At 52.5% G+C, this 27,385-nt stretch overlaps 1 protein-coding gene across 1 annotated transcript; it reads right to left on the bottom strand.

Annotated features, from left to right (window-relative positions):
• Positions 1 to 195: 195 nt before the first annotated feature.
• Positions 196 to 26,774, bottom strand: CEP83 (centrosomal protein 83). Its single transcript, XM_054168036.1, has 17 exons — positions 26,741 to 26,774; positions 20,389 to 20,630; positions 19,361 to 19,511; positions 18,018 to 18,110; positions 16,933 to 17,064; positions 15,108 to 15,359; positions 13,832 to 13,835; positions 13,154 to 13,224; positions 8,534 to 8,648; positions 7,578 to 7,722; positions 7,296 to 7,445; positions 6,205 to 6,280; positions 4,984 to 5,141; positions 3,811 to 3,940; positions 2,912 to 3,015; positions 1,570 to 1,741; positions 196 to 366 (listed from the first exon to the last, which is right to left on the bottom strand). The coding sequence occupies exons 2-17, from the start codon at positions 20,535 to 20,537 to the stop codon at positions 196 to 198; spliced, it is 2,073 nt and encodes a 690-aa protein (XP_054024011.1). The 5' UTR covers positions 20,538 to 20,630; positions 26,741 to 26,774.
• Between the last annotated feature and the right edge of the window lie 611 nt (positions 26,775 to 27,385).

Here is a 27,385-nt window from a genome sequence, read left to right as displayed (position 1 = left end):
CTTTTAAAATGCAGCTGAGTTGCCAGAGTGTGGCTCTGCACCATCAGCTCTGCTCCCCTCCCTCAGGCTCTCCCAACACCCCCTGCAGCAGCCAGCTGCTGCTGCTCAGCACACAGGAACATGGCTTGGGCCGACCTTCAGGAGGCTCACCCTGAAAGCCAGCAGCAGAGAGCTGGCAGCTGTCACTTGGAGGCCTCACTCTGTATCAGCAGCTCTGCTGCCCTGCTTTCCAGCCCCATCCCTGCAGGCCCCCATGGCTGCAGGCCCTCTGGCTGCTCCCAGCTCCTCCAGCTGCTGTCTCTGTGTGGTTTCCAGCTCCTCCAGCCGCTTGCGGAGGAGAGAAAGCTCTTCCTGATGCTGTTCCTCCTTGAAACGAAACAGAAACAACACACAAGTGGCTCTGGGGCGTTCTGCACAGGGGACCCCAAATGAGCCATGGGTGCACTGGCTTCAGTTAGTGCTTAAGCACAAATTGTCAGTCCAAACTTCCTTACTTGCTGCATTTTCTCCTCAGGGTTTTGTTCTGACAGTCACAGAATGGGTTGGGTTGGAAGGGAACTTAAGGGAGCTCAGCCAGCTCCAAGCCCCTGCCATGGGCAGGGACACCTCCCCCCAGCCCAGGCTGCTCAGGGCCTCATCCAGCCTGGCCTTCAACACCCCCAGGGGGGGAGGCAGCCACAGCCTCCCGGGCAGCCTGTGCCAGAGTCTCCCCAGCCTCACTGTACAGAACTTCTCTCCAGTCTCTCCCCTCTGCCAGCTTCATTACTCCACTCAAGCCCTCCCCAGCTGCCCAGTGAGGCTTGGTGCTAAGGGCTGCTCTTGCTCTCCACAGGAACCAATGCTGCCAGTGAGCAGCAGCAGGAGGAAGCGTGTGCAGAAGTTCCTCCTCTCAGCTGCTGAGGCCTGCAGCCCTGAGCTCTGCCACACAGCCTCTGAGCAGTCAGCTTGGTCAGCCTCAGCCAGAGCTGTTCAACCTCAGCAGCTCATTGATCTCCAACTCTTTCAACCACCCCAGAAGATGAGAGCAGCAATGGGAACGGCTTGGATGGCTTGAGGGGAGCAGGTTTAGATTGGAGATCAGGAAGAAATTCTTTCCAGTGGTGGTGAGGAGACACTGGAACAGGTTGGATGAGGCCTTGAGCAACCTGGCCTAGTGGGAGGTGTCCCTGCCCATGGCAGGGGGGTGGAACTGGATGGCCTTGAAGGTGCCTTCCAACCCAGCCCATTGTGTGGTGCTAAGCATGCTGCTGGTCACTAACGAATCCCTGGTGCCACAACACCACTCCGGTGTTTCGTGCCCAGGAGGAGCCACGTAAAGCCCCTCAGGAGAAGGCCCAGGTATGGAACATGGACACCATGGCTACCACAGCCTGGTTCTTACACCCTGAGGTGTATTGGCTGGCTTTGAAGCCCTCCATCCTCTTGCAAGGAAGGCAGCAGCACTAGCAGCATTCTTCAGGTTCCCTGCTCTGCCCAGAGCCTCCCTGCTTTACACCTAAGGTCTGTGATGAAGGACAGCTGTGGTGTCCTTTTGCTGTGCCACGTGCAGGACTCACAACACATCCCCACCTGCAGGAGGGGGAAGGAGAGAGCAGGCCCAGGAGGCAGGGTGGAGGCTGGCCTGGGAGGGAGCGGTGGCAGGCCGGGGTTGAGGATCAGGCTGCGGAAGGCGTCGTGCCGGCGGCGCAGCTCCTGCAGCTGCCTCTGCAGCCGCCGGTGCTCCTCGTAGGGCACGTGCTGCCTGCCAAGGGAGACACTGCTGACTGCTGCCCTGCACTGCCCCAGCACACAGCCACTGGGGCACACAGAATCAGCCAGGCAGGAAAAGACCCTCAGGACCATAAGTCCAACCGCCCACCCGACCCTAGCTAATCAGCCAGCCCGTGGCACCAAGTGCCTCACCCAGGCTCCTCCTCAACACCTCCAGGGACAGCGACCCCACCCCCTCCCTGGGCAGCCCAGCCCAGGGCCAGTCTCTCTTCCTGGGAAGATCTTCCTTCTGAGATCCAGCCTAAACTTCCCCCTGCACAGCTTGAGACTGTGTCCTCTTGCTCTGGTGCTGGGTGCCTGGGAGAAGAGCCCAAGCCCCACCTGGCTGCAGCCTCCCTTCAGGGAGCTGTAGTGGGGACTGGAACATCTCTCTTGTGAGGAAAGAGGAGAGAATTTGGTCTGTCCAGTCTGGAGAAGGGCAGCCTGAGGGGGAGCTGATCAATGCTGATCAATACTTCAAGGGTGGGTGTCAGGAGGATGGGGCCAGGCTGGAGCAGCAGAAGTTCCAGCTAAGCATGAGGAGGAACTTCTTTACTTTAGGGGTGCTGCAGCCCTGGAGCAGGCTGCCCAGAGAGGTGCTGCAGGCTCCATCTCTGGAGACCTTCCAAACATGCAGTGTGACCACCTCTAGGTCAGCCTGCCTTGGCAAGGGGGTTGGACTGGATGATCTCCAGAGGCCCCTTCCAACCCCCACCCTGCTGTGGTGTATTACAGAGCAGAATTTACATGAGTCTCTTGGTGGCACTCACAGCAGTGAGCCACAGGAGCCACATTTCATTAGTGATTTGCATCCAGCCCTCCACAGCTGCCCAGTGAAAAGCCAGGAGTTTGTCTTTCCAAGTGGCTGCTAAGTCTGCTCCTGCAATTCTGGAGTCTCTTTCACTTCCTGCTCTTGAAGAGATTCCTGCACCCACATCTGTCAGATGTCCTTCCTCTGTTTCTTCCTGATGAGACAACCCTGCAGTTGCCTCAGAAGCTTTCAGCTGCCCACCCTAAACAGACTCCCCTCAAGGATTCCAGTGCTGAAAATGCTATCAGCCAGGGCTGCAGTTACCCTGTAGCTTCCAAAACACTTCCTGTTGCTAAGTCAGCTCTTGGGCATGCACCAGCTGCCAAGCTAAGGAAAAGCAAAGAGTCTTACCTGTTCAACACTTGATTTTCTTTCTCTAGCTCTTCTATCTTGGCTTCCAAGAGGTCCAGTTTCTCTTGCATCCTCCTGTGTTTGTTATCATTGAGAGTCTTCCTCTGCCAAGCAAGCATTTCCAACAGCTGAGCAACCCTTGCTCCATGAGATCCTGGACAAAGCTAATCTGCCCTGGTTTAGTTTCAAGCCCTGACAGCCTTCAGGACTTTCCTCCCTTCAGAAGAGGTGCTGTGTAGGTCAGAGGTTCTCTTGCATGTCTCTTTGGCCTGTTTCTATGCCTGTCCTGAGGAACCTGATACATTTTCTCATGCCAGACAGCAGACTGCAAAGAAACTCTTACTATCAAACCCAGTTCCACCTGGCCAAAGCAGCTGAAACATTCACAGAGTGGCAGGGGGTGGAAGGGAGGTCACCCAGACCCACCCCCATGCCAAGGCAGGGTCACCTAGAGAAGGTCACACAGAAAGATGTCCAAGCAGGCTTGGAAGGCCTCCAGAGATGGAGCCTGCAGCACCTCTCTGGGCAGCCTGCTCCAGGGCTGCAGCACCCCTGAATTAAAGAAGTTCCTCCTCATGCTTAGATGGAACTTCTGCTGCTCCAGTCTGTGCCTGTGACCTCTTGTCCTGTCCCTGGGCACCCCTGGACAAAGCCTGGCCCCATCCTCCTGCCACCCAGCACGGATCAGCTCCCCCTCAGGCTGCCCTTTTCCCAACCAAGCAGCCCCAATGCTCTCAGCCTTTCCCCCTCCCGGAGCTGTTCCATTGCCCTCAGCATCTCCGCAGCCCTTTGCTGTCCCCTCCCTGGCACGTCCCCAGCCTTGAACCGGGGAGCCTGGGCCTGGGCTCAGCAGGGCAGGGCAGAGGGGGAAGACAGAGCAGGTGGAAGAGTCAGCCTGCCTTTTTCTGAGCGACAGCAGCTCGCTGCAGCTTGTTCTTCATCTGGCTGTGCCTCTCCTCCCGCTCCGCCAGGCGCTGGGCGAGGAGCTGCTTCTCCCCCAGCCACTCCAGGCGCTGCTGTTCCACAGTCCTGCGAACATTCAGAGGTTGCACAGAGCTCTGCATTTGAGTAGTGCCTCCAGGCTCTCCAGCCCAATGCATCTCTTCCCAGCTCCTACCTTGCTATGCTCAAAAGGATCTGGTTCCCATCTGCCTGTGCTAACGCTCTCGTTGTGACTAAACATTCCGGGCCAGGTTTTGTCCAGCTAGGAGGCAGCTTGAGAACTGAGTCCAATTAATGGGTTAATTGCTGGCTGCTTGTTGGCCTGGCAGAGTGCCAAATCCACACAATCCCATGGAAAATGTCTCCATTCAGACTGGAACACAGTGGCAGACACCTATGTCACACAGCCTTCTCTGTGGGACAGCTCCCACCTGACAAATTACTCAGGGCCTCATCCCAGACCAATCTGGATGAGCAAAGGACACTTCCAGGAAAGTGTTTGCTGTATGGAATCTGAACAAGAGTCATTGTCCTTCAGCACTCATTAACCTGGTTTGATGGCATGTGGACAATCTTCTGCTACAAGAGAAGGGATTGGGTTTGGTTCTGGTAACTAGAAGATAGCAAACCAACTTCTATTTGCCTTGTGTCTGCTGAAGGATCCAGAGGGAAAGAGGCTGGGGAGGGAGGGGGGAAGGATCTCTTCATTATATAGAGTCCCTGACACCTCACCAAGCATAATGCAATGCTTAGATGTTTTATTTGCCACCCTTAATGCTTAAACACTGCTACAACATAAGCTAACACAATGCTAGAAGACAAGCTGGCCCCAGTTTGACATCACTGCAGTACAAAGGGTGTCTGTCACTACCCAAGAATTAACTGGCCCAGCCATCAATGGAAGCAAACTCCTGCTTTGGAAGTTACCACAAGCCAAGCTCTTCCACATACTGCAGACCAGAAGGTTGTTAGAAGTGTCCAATTGTTTGCCACTGTCCACTTCTTTCCTGCTCACTTTGAGTCTGACCTCACTCAGAAGCTACCACCCATGGCTGACTGATCCACGTGAAAGGCTTGCAGGCAGTGTGACAACAAAAAGAAAGCCAGAAGGAAGAAAAGCAGAACTGTACTTCTCTGTTTCCAGTTGAGCTTTCTCTGCCTGAGTCCTTGCATATTGACATTCTTGGGTTAGTCTCTCTATTGTTTCCTTCAGCTTCTGATTAGACTCCAGCAAGTCATTTTCTGCCTGAGAAAGCGAGGCAAGCTGGAGCTGCATGTCGTCAATTTGCTGCAAGAAACCAAGGATTTGCCATTTCAGAAAGCATCCAAACAGCTCTCACTTAACTCTGAGACCGAGGGAGAGCAAGATGCAGGCACCAGCTGGCTGCATCAGCTTTGCCTGAACCCTGCTTGTTTCTCCTTACTCAACAGCCTCTCCAGAAGCTCTGCAGTAGATCACCACCAGACAAAGGTTTTCTACTGTAGTTCAAATGAGAGAGAGGGAGGCAGCAGTCTGCAGGCATTGAAGAGTCCCCCAGAGCTTAAGGAATCCAACAGTAAGCCCCAGGGCTGAAGAGAAGGAGAGCACCAGACAACACTTAGCAGCAGGGCTGTGGAGCTGCCCAGACTCTTCCTCCTCTAGCACACAATGCACTGCAGCCAGCAGTGCCTGTGCCAGCCAGCTCACCACAAGGACAGAGCCTGCAAAGTCCAACCTCTGCAGCCAGCACATTAAAAGGATGAGTTCCTTTTCCTCTTCCTCCCCCACTCAAGACACCCCAATTTCTGACTTCTGGAGGGAAACCCCCCCAGATACATTCCCCTGCAGGCCTGCAGCCTGCTTTGATGCACAGCTCTGTTCTTACTCACTACAAACCACCATGGCTGAGCAGGAGTTAAGAGCATGAGGGTTTGTTTTCAAGCCTGCCATCAGCTCACTCTGCAACAGAAATACACCTCTTTAAACCAGTTCATTCATTTGTGAAACATCTGTTAAGCACTTGAAGAACCTCAGCTGAGAGATGCAGAGTAAATGCAAAGCACTACCTAGAAACAATTTATAAGTCTCCATGGAAACTGAATCTGCAGTTAAACAGTGCAGAACCATGTTCAATGTAGCAGTCTATAAACATCCAGCTTGGAAATTCCTGGTAGCCACAAAGCACATGAAGCAAAGAGCTGTAATCCATTTACAGAGGGAAAGCACAAGTGATTTCTAAACAGTTCAGCTTTTCAATAGCTGTTGTAGGTATGCATGCTGTCCCTCAGGGCAAGGAGGGCCTGAGAAATTCAGCCTGATCTGCAGTACCTGCCCCTGCTGACTGGCAGGGTTACAATGCAGCCAAGCTTACCTGCTTCAGACCAGCATTTTCATGGTTCTTTTCTTCCAGCTCCTTTGTCTGAAGAGTTTGTTGTTGAATTTTTGACCTAAAATTGTAGAAGGAGTCTTTGTCTTTATCTCATTAAAATACAGATGTCAGAAGAGATCAGTCTGGCACCAGAACATGCTGCAGCATGTGAGAGGTCAATAAGGATTCTGCTAAACAATGGCTGAAGAGTATTTTGTTACTCAGAGAGTCACAGAGTGGCTCAGGCTGGAAGGGAGCTCAGAGCTCAGCTCCTCCAACCTCCCCTCCATGCCCAGGGACACCTCTCAGCTACACTCAGCTGCTCAGGGCCTCATCCAGCCTAGCCTTGAACACTCCCAGGCAGGAGGCAGCCACAGCCTCCCTGGGCAGCCTGTGCCAGAGCCTCAGCAGCCTCCTGCTGACAAACTTCTTCCTCTAACCCTGCTCTGCCTCAGCTTCAAACCATTCCCCCCGGCTGTCTCTAGACACCCTCACAGAAAGACTCTCTGCAGCCCTCCTGCAGGATTCCTTTAGCTGTTGGAAGGCAGCTCTGAGGTCTCCCCAGAGTCTTCTCTGCAGGCTGCACAGCCCCAGCTCCCTCAGCCTGTGCTCAGGGCAGAGCTGCTCCAGCCCTTGGAGCATCTCTGTGGCCTCCTCTGGCCTCACTGGGGAGGGCCTGTCTAGAAGAGCTTGTGGTGATGGGATGAGGGACAATGGTGTGAAACTGGAGTAAGGTAGATTGAAGTTGGACATTAGGAGGAAGTTCTTCAGAATGAGAGTGGTGAAATACTGCTACAGGTTGCCAGGGATGTGCTTGAGACCCCACTGCTGCAGGCATTCAGGGTCAAACTCGATGGAGCCCTGAACAACCTGCTCTAGTCAGAACCGCCTGCAGGTCACTTGGACAAGATGACCTCTGAGGGTCCCTTCCAAGCCCTCTGTGTGTGGTTTTACACCACTCCAGAGGTAATTCTGTTCAGTTGCCCACAGTGAATGTTTGTGTATCTGGGAACCCTGAACTTCCCCAGGGGCTGCTGCAAGGGAGCTGGGGGAGGGTGGGGGTGAGAGCCGCGCGGTCAGCAGAGCCACACTACCGCAGGCGCTGCAGCTCCTTCCTGCTGGACTCCTCTGCCCCCTGCACAGCTCGCAGCTTCTCTTCATACTGATCCTTCTCAGACTGCCTCCAGCCATCTTGTTCCAGTATCATCTTCTCTAGGTCAGCCAGTCTGTTCTCCAGTTCCAACCTGGGACATCAGTCAACAAGCACACAAGACATGACAAGACGCCACCGGCGAGTCCCTGTGAGGAGTGGCACTCGAGAGAGCGAGTCAGAGCCCTCAGCTTTGGGCAGCTGAGCAGGGAAGCAACAAACATACTTCTCATGCTGCAGGCCTGCAAGCTGACCCAGCAGCTCCTCCTTGGCAGCCTGCACCTTGCGAACCAGCTCCCGATCCTTTTCGACTAACAGCTCCTTGTGGCGCTGCAGAGCCGCCTGCAGAACCTCCCTGTCGGACAGCAGCCCTGCAGCACGGGCAGAAAAGGCACAGTGAGAGCAGCCTGGGGAGGGACGTGTTAACATGGCCTTAGACACTGGGGACAGGCAGAGACTCCTCAATTAGCATGCACGGGAGAGACGGGAGGGAAGGGGGAGGGAAAGCAAGGAGGGAAGGGGGAGGGAAGGCAAGGAGGGAAGGGGGAGGGAAGGCAAGGAGGGAAGGGGGAGGGAAAGCAAGGAGGGAAGGGGGAGGGAAAGCAAGGAGGGAAGGGGGAGGGAAAGCAAGGAGGGAAGGGGGAACCACTAAGAACCTGGCCCCATCTTCCTGACACCCACCCCTTCGATATCTGTAGGCACTGATGAGATCCCTCTCAGGCTCCTCTGCTCCAGGCTAACCAGCCCCAGCTCTCTCAGCCTCTCCCCACATGAGAGAGGTTGAGATCCCCTCAGCACCTTAGCAGCCCTGTGCTGGACTCTGCTGCAGGGCCCTGTCCTGTTTCACGGGAGAGAGCTGACAGACTCACTCAGGTGAGAGCCTCTGGCGTTTGGCAAGCTCAGAGGAAAGCAGCCCAGGAAGCAGAGGATCTGAGGCAGGTTATGCTCAGGCTGTCACAGAATCACTCATTTAAATGCAGGGCTGCTCTGTAACTGTTCTCCCTAACCTGGCAGACCAAGGCAAACAGCACCCTGGTTTCAGCCACAAAACGAACTGTCACTGTGACCTACACCAGAGGAAGGAGCTGAAGGTTGCTGGGGAAATGTCTGAAGGAAAAGTAATTGTGGCAGTCTAATTAGAAGTTACAAAGGAAACTGTTTGACATTAATTGCACATTTTACCATCCATTTCACTCTGAATCTTGTTTCTCTCCCTTTCTACCTCGCTCTTTGTTCTTGCTGCCTCCAGTCTGACATTTGTTACTTCCAGTTTGTGTGAATGTTTAAGCTCTTCTACCTGTGAGTGAGGAGGAAAAATCCAAATCAGCTACAAGAGGTACAGAAATATTCACAGTTCTTCGAGTGGTGCTTTGCAAACAAGAAAATCTGCCAAACAATCACAGACTCTGCTGACTTTAAACACACTTCAGGTATGTTTTCCCTCCACTGCTTCCCTGAATATCCCCTGGTGGAGATAATCTGGAGACTGTAACACTAAAGCTACTGCCCCACATCCTCATCAGTGCTGTTAGGGACTTGCATTAACTCCCCAAGGCACACACTGAGTATGACATTAGGAGCTGAATGAGGTGTCAGTCACCTTGAAACAAAGGGCTCAGAGATTCCTTTGCTGAAGGGCTGGCACACAGCACATGCTGCAGGAGCTGTCTGACCCCTGCCATGCATTTCATACGATCACAGAATGGGCTGGGTTGGAAGGGACCTCAAAGCTCATCCAGCTCCAACCCCCTGCCATGGGCAGGGACACCTCCCACCAGCCCAGGCTGCTCAGGGCCTCATCCAGCCTGGCCTTGAACACCTCCAGGGAGGGCACAGCCTCCCTGGGCAGCCTGTGGCAGTGTCTCCCCACCCCCACTGTACAGACCTTCTTCCTGATCTCCAGTGCCAGTCTCCCCTCATTTCAGCTGGGCAGTTACTACACACAGCAGTGCAGGACAGCTGCTCTTCTAAGAGCATGGTGATACATGCAGAGATGCAGAGGGTTGTGTGTGGAAACTGGGCTTCTGAGTAAACATTACACATTCTGCAAGCTAGCCTCCAAATATTGGGGTGTTTCTGAACAGACTGATTGGAGAGAGCTTGCTTTGACACTGAGCCAAGCTGCAGAGGACACTGCTGCCTCGCTAGCTCGAGCATTAGCATGGCACTTCACACATGCTTCACTTCTGACTGAAGAGCCCCTCCAAGTCAAGTCAAAACAAACTTCATCTCCCTAAGGAAAACAAAACAGTGCTCTGCAAACCCAGACCTTCACTTGCTTCCACTTGGTGGCTAGGGAGGTTGTGGCTGTCCCCTCCCTGGAGATGTTGAAGGCCAGGCTGGGTGAGACCTTGAGCAAGCTGGGCTGGTGGAGGTGTCCCTGCCCGTGGCAGGGGGTTGGAGCTGGCTGAGCTTTGAGGTCCCTTCCAACCCAAACCTTTCTGTGAACCTATGAACTACTTACTTACAGCCTTCCCGACCTCCTGGGCTGTTCAGGGGGACTCTAAGTAGACACCAAAATGAATTAGTCCTGCAGTGCTACACCACTTCAAAATCCAGGACTTCCTGGGTTTAAAGTGCATCTTGAATCTTTCTCTGCAGCTTTGATACAGGCAGCAAATGGTCTCATTAAAGAGGGAGTTTTAGACCATCAAATCCAAGACAATTGCTGCTGGTCTGGAAACTCTCTCTAGTTTAGGCTCTGGCATGCAGTAATTACATGGTCAGTGAGAATGAACTATCTGGAGGAGAGAGCTTACATTTCCAATCCATTCACAATGCCAGATGTAATTACTACCTGCTGGCATGTACAAGTGCTAAAGGTTAGGAATGACACAGGCTCTGCACCCTGCATTTGGCTGCTTAAATGCTCAGCTGAGAAGGCTTCAGAGCAACAAGGAGAGATTTAAGGTGGCTCTTCTGAGGCACAAAATCAGAAGTACAGGCACCTGTGCTCAGGGCTAAGTGTGAGTGTGTGCAGAAGGGGGGGAGGTTAGTACAGAGATGAGTTTCTGCTTTCCCCTCTTCAAGAAACACCACTGAACTTTTTCATCTCCTCCTACCTTAGAGGAGAGAGAGAACAGCAGTTGATACAAACAGTAGGGAGTGTAACAATCCTCTGTAGATTCTGATAGATAACTGATTCAAAACCACTTAGCATCACCACAGCCACTAAACTATGGCCACCAGTGCCGTGGCCACAGGGCTCTGGAACCCCTCCAGGCATGGGGACTCCACCACCTCCCTGGGCAGCCTCTGCCAGTCCCTGACCACTCTTGCAGCAAAGAAATTGTTCCTCCTCTCCAACCTAAGCCTCCCCTGGCACAGTTTCAGGCCATTTCCTCTCCTTCTAGCACCTGAGACTGGTGAGAAGAGCCTAACTCCCCCCTCGCTGCAGCCTCCTCTCAGGGAGCTTAGAGAGCAATGAGGTCTCCCTCAGCCTCCTCTTCTCCAGGCTGAACACCCCCAGGGCCCTCAGCTGCTCCTCCCCAGCCCTGTCCTCCAGACCCTTCCCCAGCTTGGTTGCCCCTCTCTGGACACTCTGGCTTTAAAGACTGGTCAAGGTCTTCCCTGTTCTTCCAGGAAATTTGAACTTTTTTGGGTTAAGGTCCAAAATGTGCACTGCCAAGCCTGCCTGGAACTCACTTTGAGATTGCTACAGAGCAAGCACAGGCAAAGGTAGAAGGTTTCTTTTTGTGTTGTAGCTGTCTTGATGCATATTGTGCCAATGTGAAGAGCTGTGCCCACACAGACCAGGTGCCAAGGTTGTTTTGGGAAGGAGATTGAGAAACACAGGATAGCTTTAAGTCAATAGAGAGCTTAAAGTAATTCTGCACTCAGCTAGACAAACAAGACCAAGGTTACTGGAGCTTTACAGTCAGTTCAGAACTAACTTAAGCCTCTTAAGGTAAGGAAACATAGGAGATTTATCACCTCTGGCAGCACATCTAAATTTTATTACCCAATATTCTCTCCAGAAGGAAGGAAATGAGAGACAGCAGAAAGCTAATATTTACCCAAGTAACTATTTCATTAGGACCAGGATTCTGACTCCCATTTGCATGAGGCAATGTAGCACTCTGCAACACTGCAAGAGAAAAGAGTTTCCTGGTGTTTCATTCCTGGGTGTTTGCTCAAATGATCATCTGTGAAGCTGCATAAAGGATCTGCCAGCTTTGTGGAGCTGAGTGCCTGCACACCCTGCAGCCAGACTAACTCCATGCTGCTCAAGTCCTCAGCACTGAGGCAAGTTTCCTGAGCACTTCCAGTTTCCCTCTGAATTTGCAACCTTTGGGTTTCTTATTGCTCTAGAAATGCCTTAAAGATCTCATAAAAAACAAAAGACACAAACACAGAAGGAAACTTCTAAGATCTGGTTCAAACCCCACAGGTAAGACCCTCAAACATGTGGCAAGACCATGATCCACCTACAATGATCCTAGAATCACAGAGGGGCTCAGGCTGGAAGGGAGCTCAGAGCTCAGCTCCTCCAACCTCCCCTCCATGCCCAGGGACACCTCTCAGCTACACTCAGCTGCTCAGGGCCTCATCCAGCCTGGCCTTGAACACCCCCAGGCAGGAGGCAGCCACAGCCTCCCTGGGCAGCCTGTGCCAGAGGCTCAGCAGCCTCCTGCTGAACAACTTCTGCCTCAGCTCCACTCTAACCCTGCTCTGCCTCAGCTCCAAACCATTCCCCTGGGCCTGGCTCCAGACCCCCTCAGCAAAAGTCTCTCTGCAGCCTTCCTGCAGGATGCCTTCAGGTCCTGGCAGCAGCTCTGAGGTGCCCCTGGAGCCTTCTCCCTCTGCAGGCTGCACAGCCCCAGCTGCCTCAGCCTGTGCTCAGGGCAGAGCTGCTCCAGCCCTTGGAGCATCTCTGTGGCCTCCTCTGGACTCTCCCCAGCAGCTCTGTGTCCTTCTCCTGCTGGGAACCCCAGAGCTGGAGGCAGGGTTGGAGGTGAGGTCTGAGCAGAGCCCAGGGGCAGAATCCCCTCTGCTGCCCTGCTGCCCACCCTGCTCTGGCTGCAGCCCAGCACACAGCTGCCTGAGGGCTGCAGGAGGCACTGCTGGCTCCTGGGTGGCTGCTCAGCACCCAGCACCCCCAAGGCTCTTTCTCCAGAGCTACTTTCAACCCACTCTGCCCCCAGCCTGGATTGGTGCCTGGGAGTGGCCTGACCCAGATGCAGGCCCTTGCACTTGGACTTGTTGAACCTCTTATGACAGCTGCAGTGCTGCACAGAGATGTTTCTGTGCAAGCTCTGCTGGCAGTAGCCCAACACAAATGTTATGCTCACTGGACCTGCTGCTGATGGAACCTAGCTCCCCACAGGTGATTCCATGCAGCCTGCTGCCCCTGGCCCACACAGCCCATCCACAGGACAATTTGAAGGTGGCCAAAAGCTCCACTAAACTACAACAAACTGAACCCAAATCTGAATTTAGATTTCCATTTAAAGCCATATTGCCCTTCACACCCTCTTGTTCATGGAGCACTGCCTGTCCCCATCAGGTACAGCTGGCTGCTCTCAGGAGCACTGAAAACATGGCACTGCCTCAAGCCTGCTTAGAAAGCAAGGGGAAGAAAATGAAATCAGGAGAGCATAACCTCAATGTTTAAAGGTATTTTACAATAAAAACACCCACCCCCCCAGGTCACCTATTCTGTACCTGCCAACTGAAAGTGGGGAACATCCACATCTATCTCCCAGCAGGAGAGATTCTGCTTCTGGATTTGACATGAAGGACAAACAGCCTGCAAGAGAGCAGGGCCAGCAGGCTGTGTTTCCAGCAGGCTGAAGCACTTACTTTAGCAGCTAAGGCACTGACTTCTCGCTCAGACTTGTGAAGTTTGCTGGTCAGGAGGATGTCTTCTCTGCCTTTAATGAAGGACATGTGGGTAAGAGTGCTGGACAAAGGCTGTCTGTGCTGTTCACCTGAAAGGCTTTCAGGTGTTCCTGACTCTTTATGGTACATAATAATACCAAAGAACCAGAGAATGGTTTGGGTTGGAGAGATCCTTAAAGATTATCTAACCCAACCCTCCCTGCCACAGCCAGGGGCACCTCCCACCAGACCTCATTGCTCAGAGCTTCATCTAACCTGGCCTTGACCACTTCCAGGGAGGAGGCATCCACAATTTCTCTGAGCAACCTGTTGCAGTGTCTCTCCACCCTCAAAGAAGCTCCTCCTCACATCTAATCTAACTCAACCCTCTTGCTGTTTGAAACCATGACCCCTTGTCCTGTCACTCCACCCCCTGACAGAGCCCCTCCCCAGCCCTCCTGCAGGCCCCCTGTAAGTACACAAGGCTGCTCTAAGGTCTCCCTGGAGCCTTGTCTTCTCCAGGCTGAACAAGCCCAGGTCTCTCAGCTTATCTTCTCCCCTTCACCATCTTGCACAAGACAGAAATGTTTATCTCTACTCAACAATGAGCTCCAGTACAAGGAGGGCCTCGAATCCAAAGTCACAACTGGTTTTACTCACCTGCCTGCACAGGATCACACTTCACAAGAGGCAGAGGTGATCTGCCTTGGCTTGGGGATATTCCTACCAGTAACTGACTGCTGTAAGCACCAGTGTGACTGTAGATGCCTACTCAGGAAGGTGCTGGCACTAACTGAAGGATTAACATGATGGAGAGGAAATGCAATGCAATTGCTGTGAGTGTTCCAGAGTCAAGCCCCTGGGCTTTATTGAATATCAAAAAGATAATCTAACTACAACTTATCTTTCCTCTTTCTGAACTGATCTCTTTCCATCAGGACTTCCTTTTTTTCCCCCTCTAAATTAAGAATCTGACAGAACCCCTCTTGGCAAGTTGTGCTCAGAGCATTCTGTAACACAGCCATGCAGCACCCACAACAGCAAAGGGGAAACCAAACTCTCTCTGTATGCTGCAACCCTGTGAGAAGCCTGCATGGAAAGACTCATTGCACCTGGAGAGACAGCAGGAATGGACAGCAGGACTGAAGGCCACAGGGCAGGAATACAGTGGAGCCCTGGGAAACACACAGCAGACCACAAATACCAAAGGTTCTTTAAGGGAGAGCAACAGCCAAGAACTGAACAGTTGCAGCAACATGTTGAAAGTGTTGGAGAAAGCAGAAGCAGAGGCAAGCAAGAAGGAAGATGGCAGACAAGGAAAGGATGCACTGATCTAGCTGAGGATGTCCCTGCTGACTGCAGAGGGGGGTGGACTAGGTGACCTTTGGAGGTGCCTTCCAGCCAAGAGCATTCTGAGATCCTGCACAGGAACTGGGGAGCATTTCATGCCATGTGGGACAAGAATTGAAAGTTTTCTGTCACAGAACTGCTGGCACTGTGTCAGCCACCTCATTCCAAGGGGGAGGTGCTGCCATGCCTATCCTCTGGCTGCAAGCAGGGATGGCACTCCCATCTTTGGAAAGGAGACCATCCAGAGGTGAGCTCTGCAGCTTCCTGAAGCTGAACGGCCAGGACACGACACCCAGCCTGCGAACTTGGACTTGGACAGGGAGACTGGACGTGGCTCTTGGTGCCATGGTCTAGTTGTGAGGTCTGTTGGAACAGGTTGGACTTGGTGATCCTTGGGGTCTCTTCCAACCTTAGTTACTGTGATACTGTGGTACTCCTCAGATTTCAAAGCAATTGGTGGAGTCCATGGCAAAATGATCAGAGGCCTCAGTGGCAGTTTCACCAGGCCAAGCATTACTCTCAGTACACTCTACAGAGAGGCAGATTAAAGCACAGTCAGCAAGGAAATAAAGCTGCTGCTGCTTACCTCTAGAGCCCTTGCCACAGCCTGCACCTCCGCGAGCTGTCGCATTTGCACTCTCTGAACGGTCTCTGCTTGCACACCACAGTTGTCTCTTTCTGCTCTCAGCTCTGCCACTTCTGCTTCTAAGCTTTTCAGCTTCTGACAGAGCTGTGCCTTTTCTCTGGAGAGGGCCTCCACACGTTTGCTGTCCCTCGTGGGATCAACGCTAAGCAGCTGCTTCTGGAGTTCCTCTTTGTCCTCATCCAGCCTGGCAATCTGAGAGGGGTGCAGCAGGAAGAGAAAAGCTCTTACACTGGGTGGCTGGCAGGCAGCAACAGGCACAGCACTTAACAGCTCAGAAGAGCAGTGTGCAGCTAAAACAGTAAGAAATGACATGTACATTTCTTTTCTTGGAGCAGGCCAATCAACAGACCATTCTTCTGCCAGCCTTCAAGGCAGCTTTTTGCTCCAGTTGTAAGACCCCCACCTCCAACCCTGCCTCCAGTTCTGGGGGCCCCAGCAGGAGAAGGACACAGAGCTGCTGGAGAGAGTCCAGAGGAGGCCACAAAGATGCTCCAAGGGCTGGAGCAGCTCTGCCCTGAGCACAGGCTGAGGGAGCTGGGGCTGTGCAGCCTGGAGAAGACCCTGGGGAACCTTAGAGCTGCCTTTCAGCTCCTGAGGGGAAGCTACAGGAAGGCTGCAGAGGGAGTTTTCCTGAGGGTGTCTGGAGCCAGGCCAAGGGGCAATGGTTTGGAGCTGAGGCAGGGCAGGGTTAGAGTGGAGCTGAGGAAGCAGTCAGTTTCTGCAGAAAAGCTCTTCACATCCCTGCTAAGAGGACATTCAAACACTTACTGCATGACATGCCTGAGCCACCACTGAAGAATCTGGATGGTTTTGTAGCCTCCCTGTGCTAAATAGCACAGAAGGTTGAAAAAGCTCTAAGAAAGAGAAACTAGATCACATTGTGCCCTGGGCTCAAGGTATTTTCATTCTCTGGAACTGTGCTAATTAGCTGCAGGACTAGAACAAACTCAAGGAGGCCACAGGAGAGGCAGGCTGTAAAGCAGCATGTGGGTTTAGCTCCAGGAAGGACAACTGTTCTGGTTTGAATGCAATGCATTGCAAATTTGGGTTGATTTTGGAAGGGAAGATTGCTTTGATTTGTATCCCAAGTTTGGCCTCATACATTCCAGCCTGACATCTTAGGATCCATGCTCCCAGACAAACACTTAAATGAATATGCAAATGGCACAGGCAGCAGCCACCACCACTGCTGCAGCTGGTGCAAAGATAAGCAGGCTGGCAGTTTATTTAGCTGTGCTTTCAAAGTACACAAGATCCATTCATGGTTTACTGCAGAGTTAATGCAACTGGAATAAAGGTAGCAAAGGTTTCAGTACCCTTTTGGCCACCTCTGTCACAACCCAAAAGCTCCCCTTGCCTGGCATTAACAACATCTTTTGCTGCCTTCTTCTTGGACTAGTTGCCAGAGGCATTTCAAATCTGCATTTGCATCAGTGGCTCAGATAACTTATTAATCTCAGATTAGCTTAATGTCTCAAATGCCATCACAGCTGTGATTGGAAGCATTCAGTGAGGCTAGGGGCTGGCTGTCATTCATCAGAAGTCTATTCTCACTGGGCAAATGGTGCTGCACCACATCGCTGAAGCAGCCACGGAGACGGCTCCGGGCTGCGGCGTCAAAGCGCCTTGGAAATGAAGAGAAGGGCAACAACCAGCCCATTATGGAAGGGTGTCAAACTGACAAGCCAGCCAGGACAGCATCTGCACAAGGCTCAAGCAGCTCTGGCACCAGAGCCATCTGAAGCTGCTGGAGCATTCTGTGTACCTCAGCCTTGTGTTTGGTTTCCTTCTCCTCCAGGAGCCGCGCGTGCTCCTGGCTCCGGTGTGCAAACTCCGACGTCAGCAAAGTGTGCTCGTAGCGCAGCTTGTTGTACTCTGTCCTGTACTTCTCCACTTCCTGACTCAGGACAAACAAGCAAACAAAAAACCCAACCCAAAATATCACTCTCAGACATCTGCAGATTTATTTCCTTCCTGTGATGTTCCTAGCAGCTCAGAAATTGTATTTACCAGACTGAATCCCTCCTGCTTCCCCTTCCCCATGCACTGCCCAGGCCACAGTGTGGGCATTCCTGCTGGCTTGAGAGCAGCCCTGAGGAAAAGGACTGGTGGAGGAGAAGCTCAACAGGAGCCAGCAGTGAGCACTTGCAGACCAGAGAGCCAACCAGAGCCTGGGCAGCAAGAGAAGCATAGCCAGCAGGCTGAGGGAGGTGACTATTCCCCTCTGATGAGACCCCACCTGGAGCACTGTGTCCAGTTCTGGAGCCTCTACTACAAGAAGGATCTGGAGGTGCTGGAAGGTGTCCAGAGCAGGGCCACGAGGATGAGCAGAGGGCTGGAGCTGCTCTGCTATGGAGACAGCCTGAGGGAGTTGGGGCTGTTCAGTCTGGGAGGAGAAGGCTCTGAGGAGACCTCCTTGTGGCCTTCCAGGATCTGCAGGGGGCTGCAAGAAAGCTGGGGAGGGACTTTTGAGGGTGTCAGGGAGGGATAGGACTGGGGGAGATGGAAAAAAAATAGAAATGGGTAGATTGAGATTGGATGTTAGGAAGAAGTTGTTCCCCATGAGGGTGGTGAGAGCCTGGCACAGGCTGCCCAGGGAGGTGGTGGAAGCCTCCTGCCTGGAGGTGTTTGCAGCCAGGCTGGAGGTGGCTGTGAGCAGCCTGCTGCAGTGTGAGGTGTCCCTGCCCATGGCAGGGGGGCTGCACCCAGATAATCTTTGAGCTGCCTTCCAACCCTGACAATTCTATGATTTGCTCCCTTTCCAGTTTTAATTCCCCAGGGGTTTAGGAGTAACTCTGCAGTGGTGATGACTCCTCCAGAGGACTCAGACCTTCAGCACTAATCACTTACATTCTCCAGCTTCCGGTGCCGCTCGCTCATCGGAGCTTCCACCTCCTGCTGAATTTGTGCTCTTAACAGCTCCATTTTTTGAGGGGTTAGTACCTTAAGACAGAAAGGCATCAAAAATAGTTAGGCACATTCATTTATTTCTGCTGTGCTAGGAAAAACTACCAGGAGTCAGTCCTTTCCATTAGGATTTTAGGAATCCTGCTTCATTTTCTCTGGTTTTCTACACAGTGGTTACAGGGCAAAAAACCACCAACCAACCCCAGAAGCCTCCACTCTGTTCATGATCAGGGCACACTCTGGGCAGATAAGCAGCAGCTAAAATGGCAGAAGAAATGGAACTGCCAAGAGAGGCACCTCTCTGGGGGGTGTGGAGGGAAGTGGCCTTGTGCAAGAAATGAAGAACCAAGAGCTTGGAAAAAAATTGACCATTGGGTGAAGTGACCCCAAAGAACCCCAGGGAGCAGCACCAGCCCCAGGCTTGGTAACACACATCAGAAGGATGGTCTCTAACAGATACATGTGTGAAATAAAAGTAAGGCCAGGAGAGATTCCCTGCTTTCAGCTCCATGCTGTGTGCTACTGGAATCATAGAACTGTTAGGGTTGGAGGTTTTGAAGGCCAGGCTGGAGGTGGCTGTGAGCAGCCTGCTCTGGTGTGAGGTGTCCCTGCCCAGGCAGGGGGTTTACAACAATAGATTGATAGAATGGTTTGGGCTGGAAGGGGCCTGAAAGAACTCCAGATCCCACCTGGAGCACTGTGTCCAGTTCTGGAGCCCCTACTACAAGAAAGATCTGGAGGTGCTGGAAGGTGTCCAGAGCAGGGCCATGAGAATGAGCAGAGGGCTGGAGCTGCTCTGCTATGGAGACAGAGTGAGAGAGTTGGGGCTGTTCAGTCTGGAGAGGAGAAGGCTCCCATGACACCTAATTGTGACCTTCCAGTATCTGAAGGGGACTACAAGAAAGCTGGGGAGGAACCTTTAAAGGTGTCAGGGAGTGATAGGACTGGGGGGAATGGAGTGAAACTAGAAGTGGGGAGATTCAGATTGGATGTGAGGAAGAAGTTGTTCCCCATGAGGGTGGTGAGAGCCTGGCACAGGCTGCCCAGGGAGGTGGTGGAAGCCTCATGCCTGGAGGTGTTTGCAGCCAGATTGGAGGTGGCTGTGAGCAACCTGCTGTGGTGTGAGGTGTCCCTGCCCATGGCAGGGGGTTGGAACCGGCTGAGCCTTGAGGTCCCTTCCAACCCTGACAGTTCTATGACTCTAACTTGGTATCTCCAGGGCACATAAACAGAAATACATGCATGGATTAAAACCCACAGGAAGTGTTGCCAGGAAGCTATCCCACCTGCATCTTCAGTGTTTCCACCTCTTGTGTTTTGCCCAGCAACTTCTCCTGACAGTCAGCGAGGCGTAACTGGAAGTTGTCACGTTCGGCTTGCCTTTCAGCCACCAGCCTCTCCAGCTCATCTTGTGACCTTCTGTACTCATCCTGCAAACTGCAAGATAAAAATCTGCACTCTCAAATTCAACCTCAGAGCTCAAAAAACTCCACATGCAGAAGCAAACATACAAATACCAAGTAATTAGCATCCTCTGCCTGTAGTATTCTGCATAGGGATCTCCTATGGCAGGAATACCTACAATGGAAACATGGAATCATTTGGGCTGGGAGAGACCTTTAAGATCACCCAGTCCAGCCATTAAGCCAGCCCTGCCAGGTCACCACTAAAACATGTCCTTTAGCACCACATCTACATGGCTTTGAAATCTCTCCAGGGATGGTGACTCCACCATTTCTCTGGGCAGCCTCTTTCAGGGCTTGACAACCCTTTGGGGGGAGAAATTTTTCCTAGTGTCCAACCTAAACCTCTCCTGGCACAAACTGAGGCCACTTCCTCTTGTCCAGGCAGCTGCTGGTCTGGCACAGCCATCCCTGCCCACCACTGGTGTGCCTGCCATCCCATGCCATCCCCTCCACCTGAAAGGGTGGAAGGGGTCTCTGAAAGATGATCCCTAGAGAGGGGAGCCAAAGCAGCCTCTGTGGCCATAAGGAGAAATCCCTTCTTCCCCTACTCAGCAATTAGTGCCCCATGCAGTGAGGGTGCTGAAGAACGAGGCTGCAATGTGGTTTACTGAAGTACCAGCACTGCTGTGGCACTGCTGTTGCATGGGCTGCACCTCCCTCTGTCAAGCCTTCAGGTATTTGGAACTGTTGCCTTGGGAATTGTTTCTTTTCTGACATGAACAGTGCTCAAATCTGTCCTCAGCCACAGAAATACCTCTCTCTCACACACACAGACAAATCCCTCCCACCTAACATTTAGCTTCACCTTTCAACAGCTCCAAGAAAGCAAGCTGTTTGAGTGAGCCCACCTGAGAAGCTGTGCCTTCACAGTCTGATAGTTTGCTTTATGGGTATCACATCGCATCTTCTCATCAGCCAGCAGCTTCTGCAGCTGGATCCAGCTGCCTGTATCATGATGCCCGAGCACAGGGGGAAGGAAGCTGCCTGAAGCCTGCATTTCATGAGGGGTGTGCAGAGGACAAAATCAAGATGAACTTCCAACTAATCTCCAGTGCCATCCACTTTTTCTGCTGATGTCCCAGAAGAGCACCTGAACAAAGACAAGGACATGGAATTAGCAATCAAGCACATTCACAGCTCGAAGACTTCACACACTGCTTTTGCCGTTGGTACAGAAGGCTCCCGGCTCTGCTGCCAATCAGCTTAGAGCAGAAACCTCCTCTGAAAGGACAACTCTTCTCTGCTCATTAGCAGCAGCCCTTCCAGGGACACAGACTGAACTTCAGCATGGAGATTAGTTGAGCCACTACAACACCCAAAAACGCACAGGCACTTCTGCCTGAGAGACGAGCACAGGACGTGCTGCAGACTGAGGATCAGTGTGCTGCTAGCAATGCCCCAATAATGGCTTGATAACCAGAGGTCAAGCAGAGGCCACAGGCATCAGACATGCAGAGCTTTTACTCCTCATCACAGTCATGCTCTCTCAGGCCAGCCTAGCAGGATGTGCTGCTCAATACACACCCTTCCAGCTGGGAGAAGAGCAGACAATTCCCCCTGCTGAATTCCTCCTAAGGCCTCTCACGGACAGCCTGGAAGATACCCGCTCACGGTTCAGCCCTGAAATGTATCACCAAATTGTGTCACTTCCTCCTTTTCAAATCTCATCTCATGGTTTCTGGTGACCTTTCCAGAAAGGCTTTTGCTAAATGTGGCAGCATCAGGCTGCTGTGAGAAAGCTGCACATCAGCAGATGCCGAGAGATGAGGAAGTGCTCCGGCACGCCTCGGTAGCTCTTCTTGGTATTAGAAGCAGATTATTAGGCTGATCATTGCTGACAGCTCTAAAGCATCTGGGGGAGGGTGGACTGTCTACATTTTAGGGAAGTTCCAAAGCTTCAGAACAATTTATTTCAGCTTTTGGCACAGGTGGAGGGATGGCTGAGAACTCTGTAGCTGCAGCACACACGGTGTAACACGGTGCAAAGAAAACTCAAAGGTTAAATCTCCACCACCACTGCCCATGCCTCACCTCCTCTCCTGTGCAGCTGAATGCAGGATGCTTTCCACCACTGCTCTCCTTACACCATCCATGCAGCCATCTCAAACACCATTTTTCATGGGCCTATCTTAAACACCTGGCATTTGGTTTTACAAACCCCTGAAGGCTCAGCAAGACGAAAACCTGTCTGCCACACAGGGAAATGAGTGTTGTGTGCCAGGGCCCACCTCACTACAACAGAACAGTGCTGAAAAGGTCATAGAATCATGGAATGGGCTGGCTTGGAAGGGATCCCCAAAGCTCATCCAGTCCAACCCTCCCTGCAGTCAGCAGGGTCATCCTCAACTAGATCAGGTTGCCCAGAGGCTGGTCCAGCCTCACCTTGAATATCTCCAGGGATGAGGCTTCAACCACCTCCCTGGACAACTCATTCCAGTGTCCCACCACCCTTCTGCTGCAGAACTTGTTCCTAACATCCAATCTCTATCTGCTCTGCTCTCATTTCAAGCCATTGCCCCCAGTCCTGTCCCTGCAGGCCTCTGCAAACAGTCCCTCTGTAGCCTTCTTGTAGCCTCTTCAGGTGCTGGCAGGCTGCTGCCAGGTCTCCCCAGAGCCTTCTCTTCTCCAGGCTGAACACCCCCAGCTTGTTCTCACAGCAGAGGTGCTCCAGTTCCCCTATCATCTTTGTGGCCTCCTCTGGACCCGTTCCATCAGGCCCATGTCCTGTGCTGAGGGCTCCAGAGCTGAATGCACTACTGTAGATGAGGTCTTAACAGAGTAAAGTGGCAGAATCACCTCTCTAGTTGTAGGTTTAAGTTCCCTTTCCCATTTTTCCTTCCTCCATCACTAAAGCTGGGAATGGTTGGCAGAAAATCTACCAGAATTACAACACTAGTACAGGCACAGCAACAGCAGCAACTTTGTATTTGGTTTTAGCCAATTTGCTGAGGATAAGGGGAAAGACATGAAAATGGAGAATGCTCTCCCCAGTGTCTGTCTTGTAGGCACAACAACCTCAAGCAGTAACAGCACAGGTTCTGAAGAACCTTCTGATCAATACAGTATCTACTTGTCATTTTGTTGGTTAGTGAGATACAAAGCACAACAGCAATTTCCAAATACAGAGGTGTTTTCAACTGTTAAATCCACATCTGTATGAGGAGAACTGACAAAATCCCAATGGCACCACTGAAAAACCACCACCAGCTGGCTGGCTCTTCCCTCTGCTTTCAGAAGCTGGAGACACCAAATGTAATGATCAAACTCTAAGGCAAAGCTCTGAATTAGGAACACGGGATTTACTGTCAGGTCTGAGTCCCACAGCTCACTTGAGTGAGAAGCATTTCTGAAGTGGCATGACAAGATCTAAAGCCAAAGACACCCCAAACCATACAGCAGATCAAGGGGAACACACCCCTTTGCTCTCCCAGCTCCAAGCTGCTGCATGAACATTCTCTCCTCACAGCTCTCGGTGTGCAAATCACACAGCAAGACACTCGCTCCATCTGCACGGAGATGGGAGGGAAAGGGGAGAAGGCAAGCACAGAGCGGGGGCATGGAGCTCCGCAGCAGTAGCTCCAGGCTGCCAACTCGGCGGCTGGCAGCGCAGGAGCGGAACCTTTCGGCTTGCGGCGACATCTAGCGGCCAGTGTCGTGAATTACACCCCGGGGACAGCCGCGAAAGGAACTACAACAACCGTTCAGCATCCTTCGCCTCCCGGAGCTCCTTCCTTGAAGCCACTCACAGCAACCAGCAACATTTCACCCACTCACACTCGTACAAATGAAAAACGGTTGGGTTGTTCTTTCAAGTCATGATCTCTCAGTGGTCAGCATGCTTCAGGGCTACAAATATTGCAAGTATACGACTAAGAAGAATTTCTTCTGTTGCTAATGACTGATACTACTTGCTCAGAGCCAAGCAACAGACCTTAAATAATGTTCAAAATTACACAAGAGCACACCCATAATGTTTGAGAAATGCTTTAATAGAACACTAGTTCCAAGTTTTTCCTCTCCTTGGCAGATCTGCTCAAGATGCAGAGAACATCTGTGATCTGCAAGCCGTAAAACATGCTCTAAAGAGACAAAAGCAGAGCCTCTGCAGAACTGCTTCCCCACCAACACACTTAGAATCATAGAATCACAGCTTTTATCACCTTACAGAACTGCAGACTTGGGACAGGAGCCCCACATTCATGCTAGGAAATGTTAAGGTGCTTTTGTGCAGGTGTACACAGCCAGAGGGACTGCTGCAGCGTGCCGGGGCCTGGGCCATGCACACACAGGAGCTGAAGTGGCAATGTCTATTGCAGCATAGCCAGACACGTGGAGGAACTCAATGCCATTGCCAGGAACCACCTTTGGTTTGCTTTTCTTCTCCAACTGCTTATTTTCAGGCAGAGAGGAACACTGCCCAGAAGCCTACTTCTCATCTCTCTCTTCCTTACAACTAAACATCCCCAAAGAGCTGCTTTTCTTCCACAAGATGTTTCAGCTGTGCTGTTTTCTTTTGGTTGTTATTTTGGTTCAGTTTGGTTTGAATGGTAAGAACATTTGCAACTAGAGACAATGCAGAATCACAGAGTTTCAGGGGCTGGAAGGGACCTTGAAAGCTCATCCAGACCAACCCCGCTGCCAGAGCAGGATCACCTGCACCAGATCCCACAGGCAGGCCCCCAGGCGAGTTTTACACACATCAATGTGCTTCCCTTTATTGTCTGCATTTGTACTACATGGTTTAGTTTTCACTCTACAACCAAATCACAAGAGTGCTGCTTGTCCTGGTGATTCACCTGGGTGACATCAGTAACTCCCTCAGGGCTCTGCTTTACATACCACAGCCACACTTAGAACACGTGAAATGATCACAGACTTGAAGAGGTTGTTGACAGAACGAAGGTAGCTCTGCAGCTACTCATGAAACATGCAACAGTATCTAGCCTTCTGCCACGTTTTGTTCAAGCACTGAAGTTGTCAGCCCAGTGTGTGGAAAGCCAAACAGCTGTTCAACACAATGCATGGCTGAATCCATTGCCTGCTTCTGTCAGGCTCTAGCCCCCTCTGTGTGCTCTTCTTTGTTTTAATTGTTTGGGTTTTTTCTCTCCAACTGAATCAGCCAAGATCTTGTGAAACAATAAACTATTTGCCTGGAAGAATAAGTGAGACAGGCAAAAGAAACACGGCCTCACAAAAGTGGCTCTCCAAACACCACCCCTTCTCATCCCTGCTTAAGGGTCTACAGTAAGACTAAGATAATGGACTAGTGGCAAAGTGTGATCCCATACAAGAGCTCACTGTCACCAGGGATGGGAGGTTCCACTCCTCCTTTCTTCATCCCCATTCCTGCATTTGTCATTCATCAGCCCCTTCCATGAGCTGGCTGAACTCAAGCAGCCAGGCCTCTTAAGTAAGCTGGAGAGGCTCAATGGCTGTTCTGTAGGGTCAGTGAGTCACGCCAGCTCATGGAAAAATCCAACAAGCTACATCATCAGTGGAAGCAGGCAGCTGGTACTGGCTAGGAGAAAGGAACAAAGAGCCAAGTAAACAGGCAGGAAGAGGAGCAAGGCTTTCTGCTTTCAGGAGCAGAGAGTTGTCACATCATGAGCTCAGACAGTCACAAAGTCACAGCCTTGGACTAGACACCTGGCTTTTAGACAGGCAAAGTGAAGTGAAACAAACCCTACCCTAAATGACTGTGCAACACACCCACAAATCAGATTCCCAGGAAAATCAAGAGAATAAAAAAACCCAACCCCCCAAAAATATAGGTTTTGAGAAATAAGAGAGCACATTTCTTACTCTAACAGCCCACAGCCTAACCAACCCACCATCAGCTGCTTGCAATAGCCAGTCACCTTAAATGCTTACATATTAGGGGAGGGGGGGGAAATAATGAGAGAGAAGCATGAAAACCTTCATTATAGGAAGCTCAGCTCAAACATCCCTGCAGAGACCCCAATGAAAACAAACACTTAATGGCCATGCATGGCTAAGTGCAGAAAGCTTGGACCACATCTGCATGACTCCTGCACATGGCTGAGACATCGGAACAGGCTGCACAGGGATGTGGGGCAGTCACCATCCCTGCAGGTGTTTAAAGAATGAGCAGATGTGGCACTTTGGGACATGGCCCAGTGGTCATGGAGGTGGTGGGTAGAAAATCTTCTCCAACCTCAATGATTCCACATTACAGGAGACGTCAATCTTATTTAAACTACTGCTGCTCCCTCCACATCTCTGTTCAAAGCACAAGTCAAAACAATTCAACAAACATCATTTCAGCATCCATTCAGCATCACTCTTCCAACCCCTGTCTTACAGTAGGGATAAGGTTAGTCACTAGGTGAAAAGCACCAAACAAGGTTATGCCTTAACTCAGGATTATTTGTCCTTGCCTCAGTCATACACTACTAAGTCAGACTGCCAGAAGCTACTGATCAAACGGACGTTTTGCACGGGTGCTGCAGCTGGTCAAGCTAGCTGTGCTCAGCAACAGCTGCTCTGCTTTTGTCTGTATGGTTTGCACTGCTTCTTCATCACAAGAGACCTTCAAACACATGGATTCACAGACTGCATCGGCTTGGAAGGAACCCTCCAAGCTCATCTTGTCCAACCCCCCTGCAGGGACACCTCCAGCTGGAGCAGGATGCCTAAGGCCACACCAACTCTGATCTGAGTATCTCCAGGTACAGGGCCTCAAACCATATCCCCGGGCAGCCTGTCCCAGTGTCTCCCCACGCTCATAGTGCAGAGCTTCCTCCTGATGTCCAACCCAACTCTGCCCTGCTCCAGTTTCGAACCACTGCCCCCCGCCCTACCCCCACAGCCCCTTCTGAGCAGTCCCTCCCCAGCCTGCCTGTCGGCCTTCTTCAGACACTGAAAGGAAGACCCCAGCAGGCTGTTACCACCACACGGGACACAAAACAAAACACGATCGCTCTCTGGAACGAGCTGCTGACCTCTCTACCCAGCCCTGCGCCTCCCTGCTCGGTAACTAAAGGCCTGGGGGGGAGGGGGAAAGGCGAGCGGTACCAAGGCAAAGGCCGAAGGGCCTCTCCAGATCGTACGCCGTCAGGTGAAACCCCAAGGAGGAAGCCCCCCACAGCCGGCCTCCCGCCAGCAGCACCCTGTCCCCCAGGCCCCCGGGCGGTACGCAGCAGCCGGCCCCGGCCGCGGCAGTTCAAAAATGGCGCTCACCTCCCGCCGCCGCCGCCCGGGCCCCGCGCCGCGCGGAGCATGCTGGGAGCGCCGCCGCGACGGGGACGGCGTCGTTGCCAGGGCGACGGACGCGCGCCGGCTCCCGCTGGCCCCGCCCCGCCCCTCTGGCCCCGCCCGGGCGCGCGTGCGCGGCGCTTGCTGTGGCCGCCGGGGGGCAGCGGCGGACGCGGGGCGCTGCGCGGGGGGCTGCGCGGTGCCGAGGGCTGGCTGGGGCCGGCAGCAGCAGCGCCGTGCTGAGCGGGCGGCGCTGAACAGCCGCCTCTGGCCACAGAGCGGTAGGGGTTGGAAGGGACCTCTGGAGATCATCCGGACCAACCCCCCCCTGCCAAGGCAGGGCCACCCAGGAACGCATCCAGGCGGGTTTTGCATGGAGATTGCAGCACCTCTCTCTGGGCAGCCTGCTCCAGTGCTCACTGACCCTGGAACTACTCGAGGTCCTCCTCACGGTCAAATGGAAGTTATGTCCAGCTTCATCCACCAGCACTCTCTGCAGGGCTCCTCTCAAGTCCTTCCCTGCAAGAGTGGTCAGGGATGGGCACAGGTTGCCCAGGGAGTCCCCAGCCCTGGAGGTGTTCCATAAACCTGTGGCCATGGCACCTGGGGCCATGGTTTGGTGGCTGTGGT

This window comes from Dryobates pubescens, chromosome 15 (assembly GCF_014839835.1).
Source record: "Dryobates pubescens isolate bDryPub1 chromosome 15, bDryPub1.pri, whole genome shotgun sequence".
NCBI lineage: Eukaryota > Metazoa > Chordata > Aves > Piciformes > Picidae > Dryobates > Dryobates pubescens.
Note: the sequence above shows the minus strand (reverse complement) of the source record. Positions and strands in the feature narration are given on the sequence as shown.

Coding starts and splice junctions, on each gene's coding strand:
- CEP83 (XM_054168036.1), bottom strand. CDS start 20,537: ATGCAGGCTTCAGGCAGCTTCCTTCCCCCTGTGCTCGGGCATCATGAT. Junction 15,360..16,932: donor AAACCAAACACAAGGCTGAG/GTACACAGAATG, acceptor CACCCCTCTCAG/ATTGCCAGGCTGGATGAGGA. Junction 7,446..7,577: donor GCAGGCCTGCAGCATGAGAA/GTATGTTTGTTG, acceptor CTGATGTCCCAG/GTTGGAACTGGAGAACAGAC.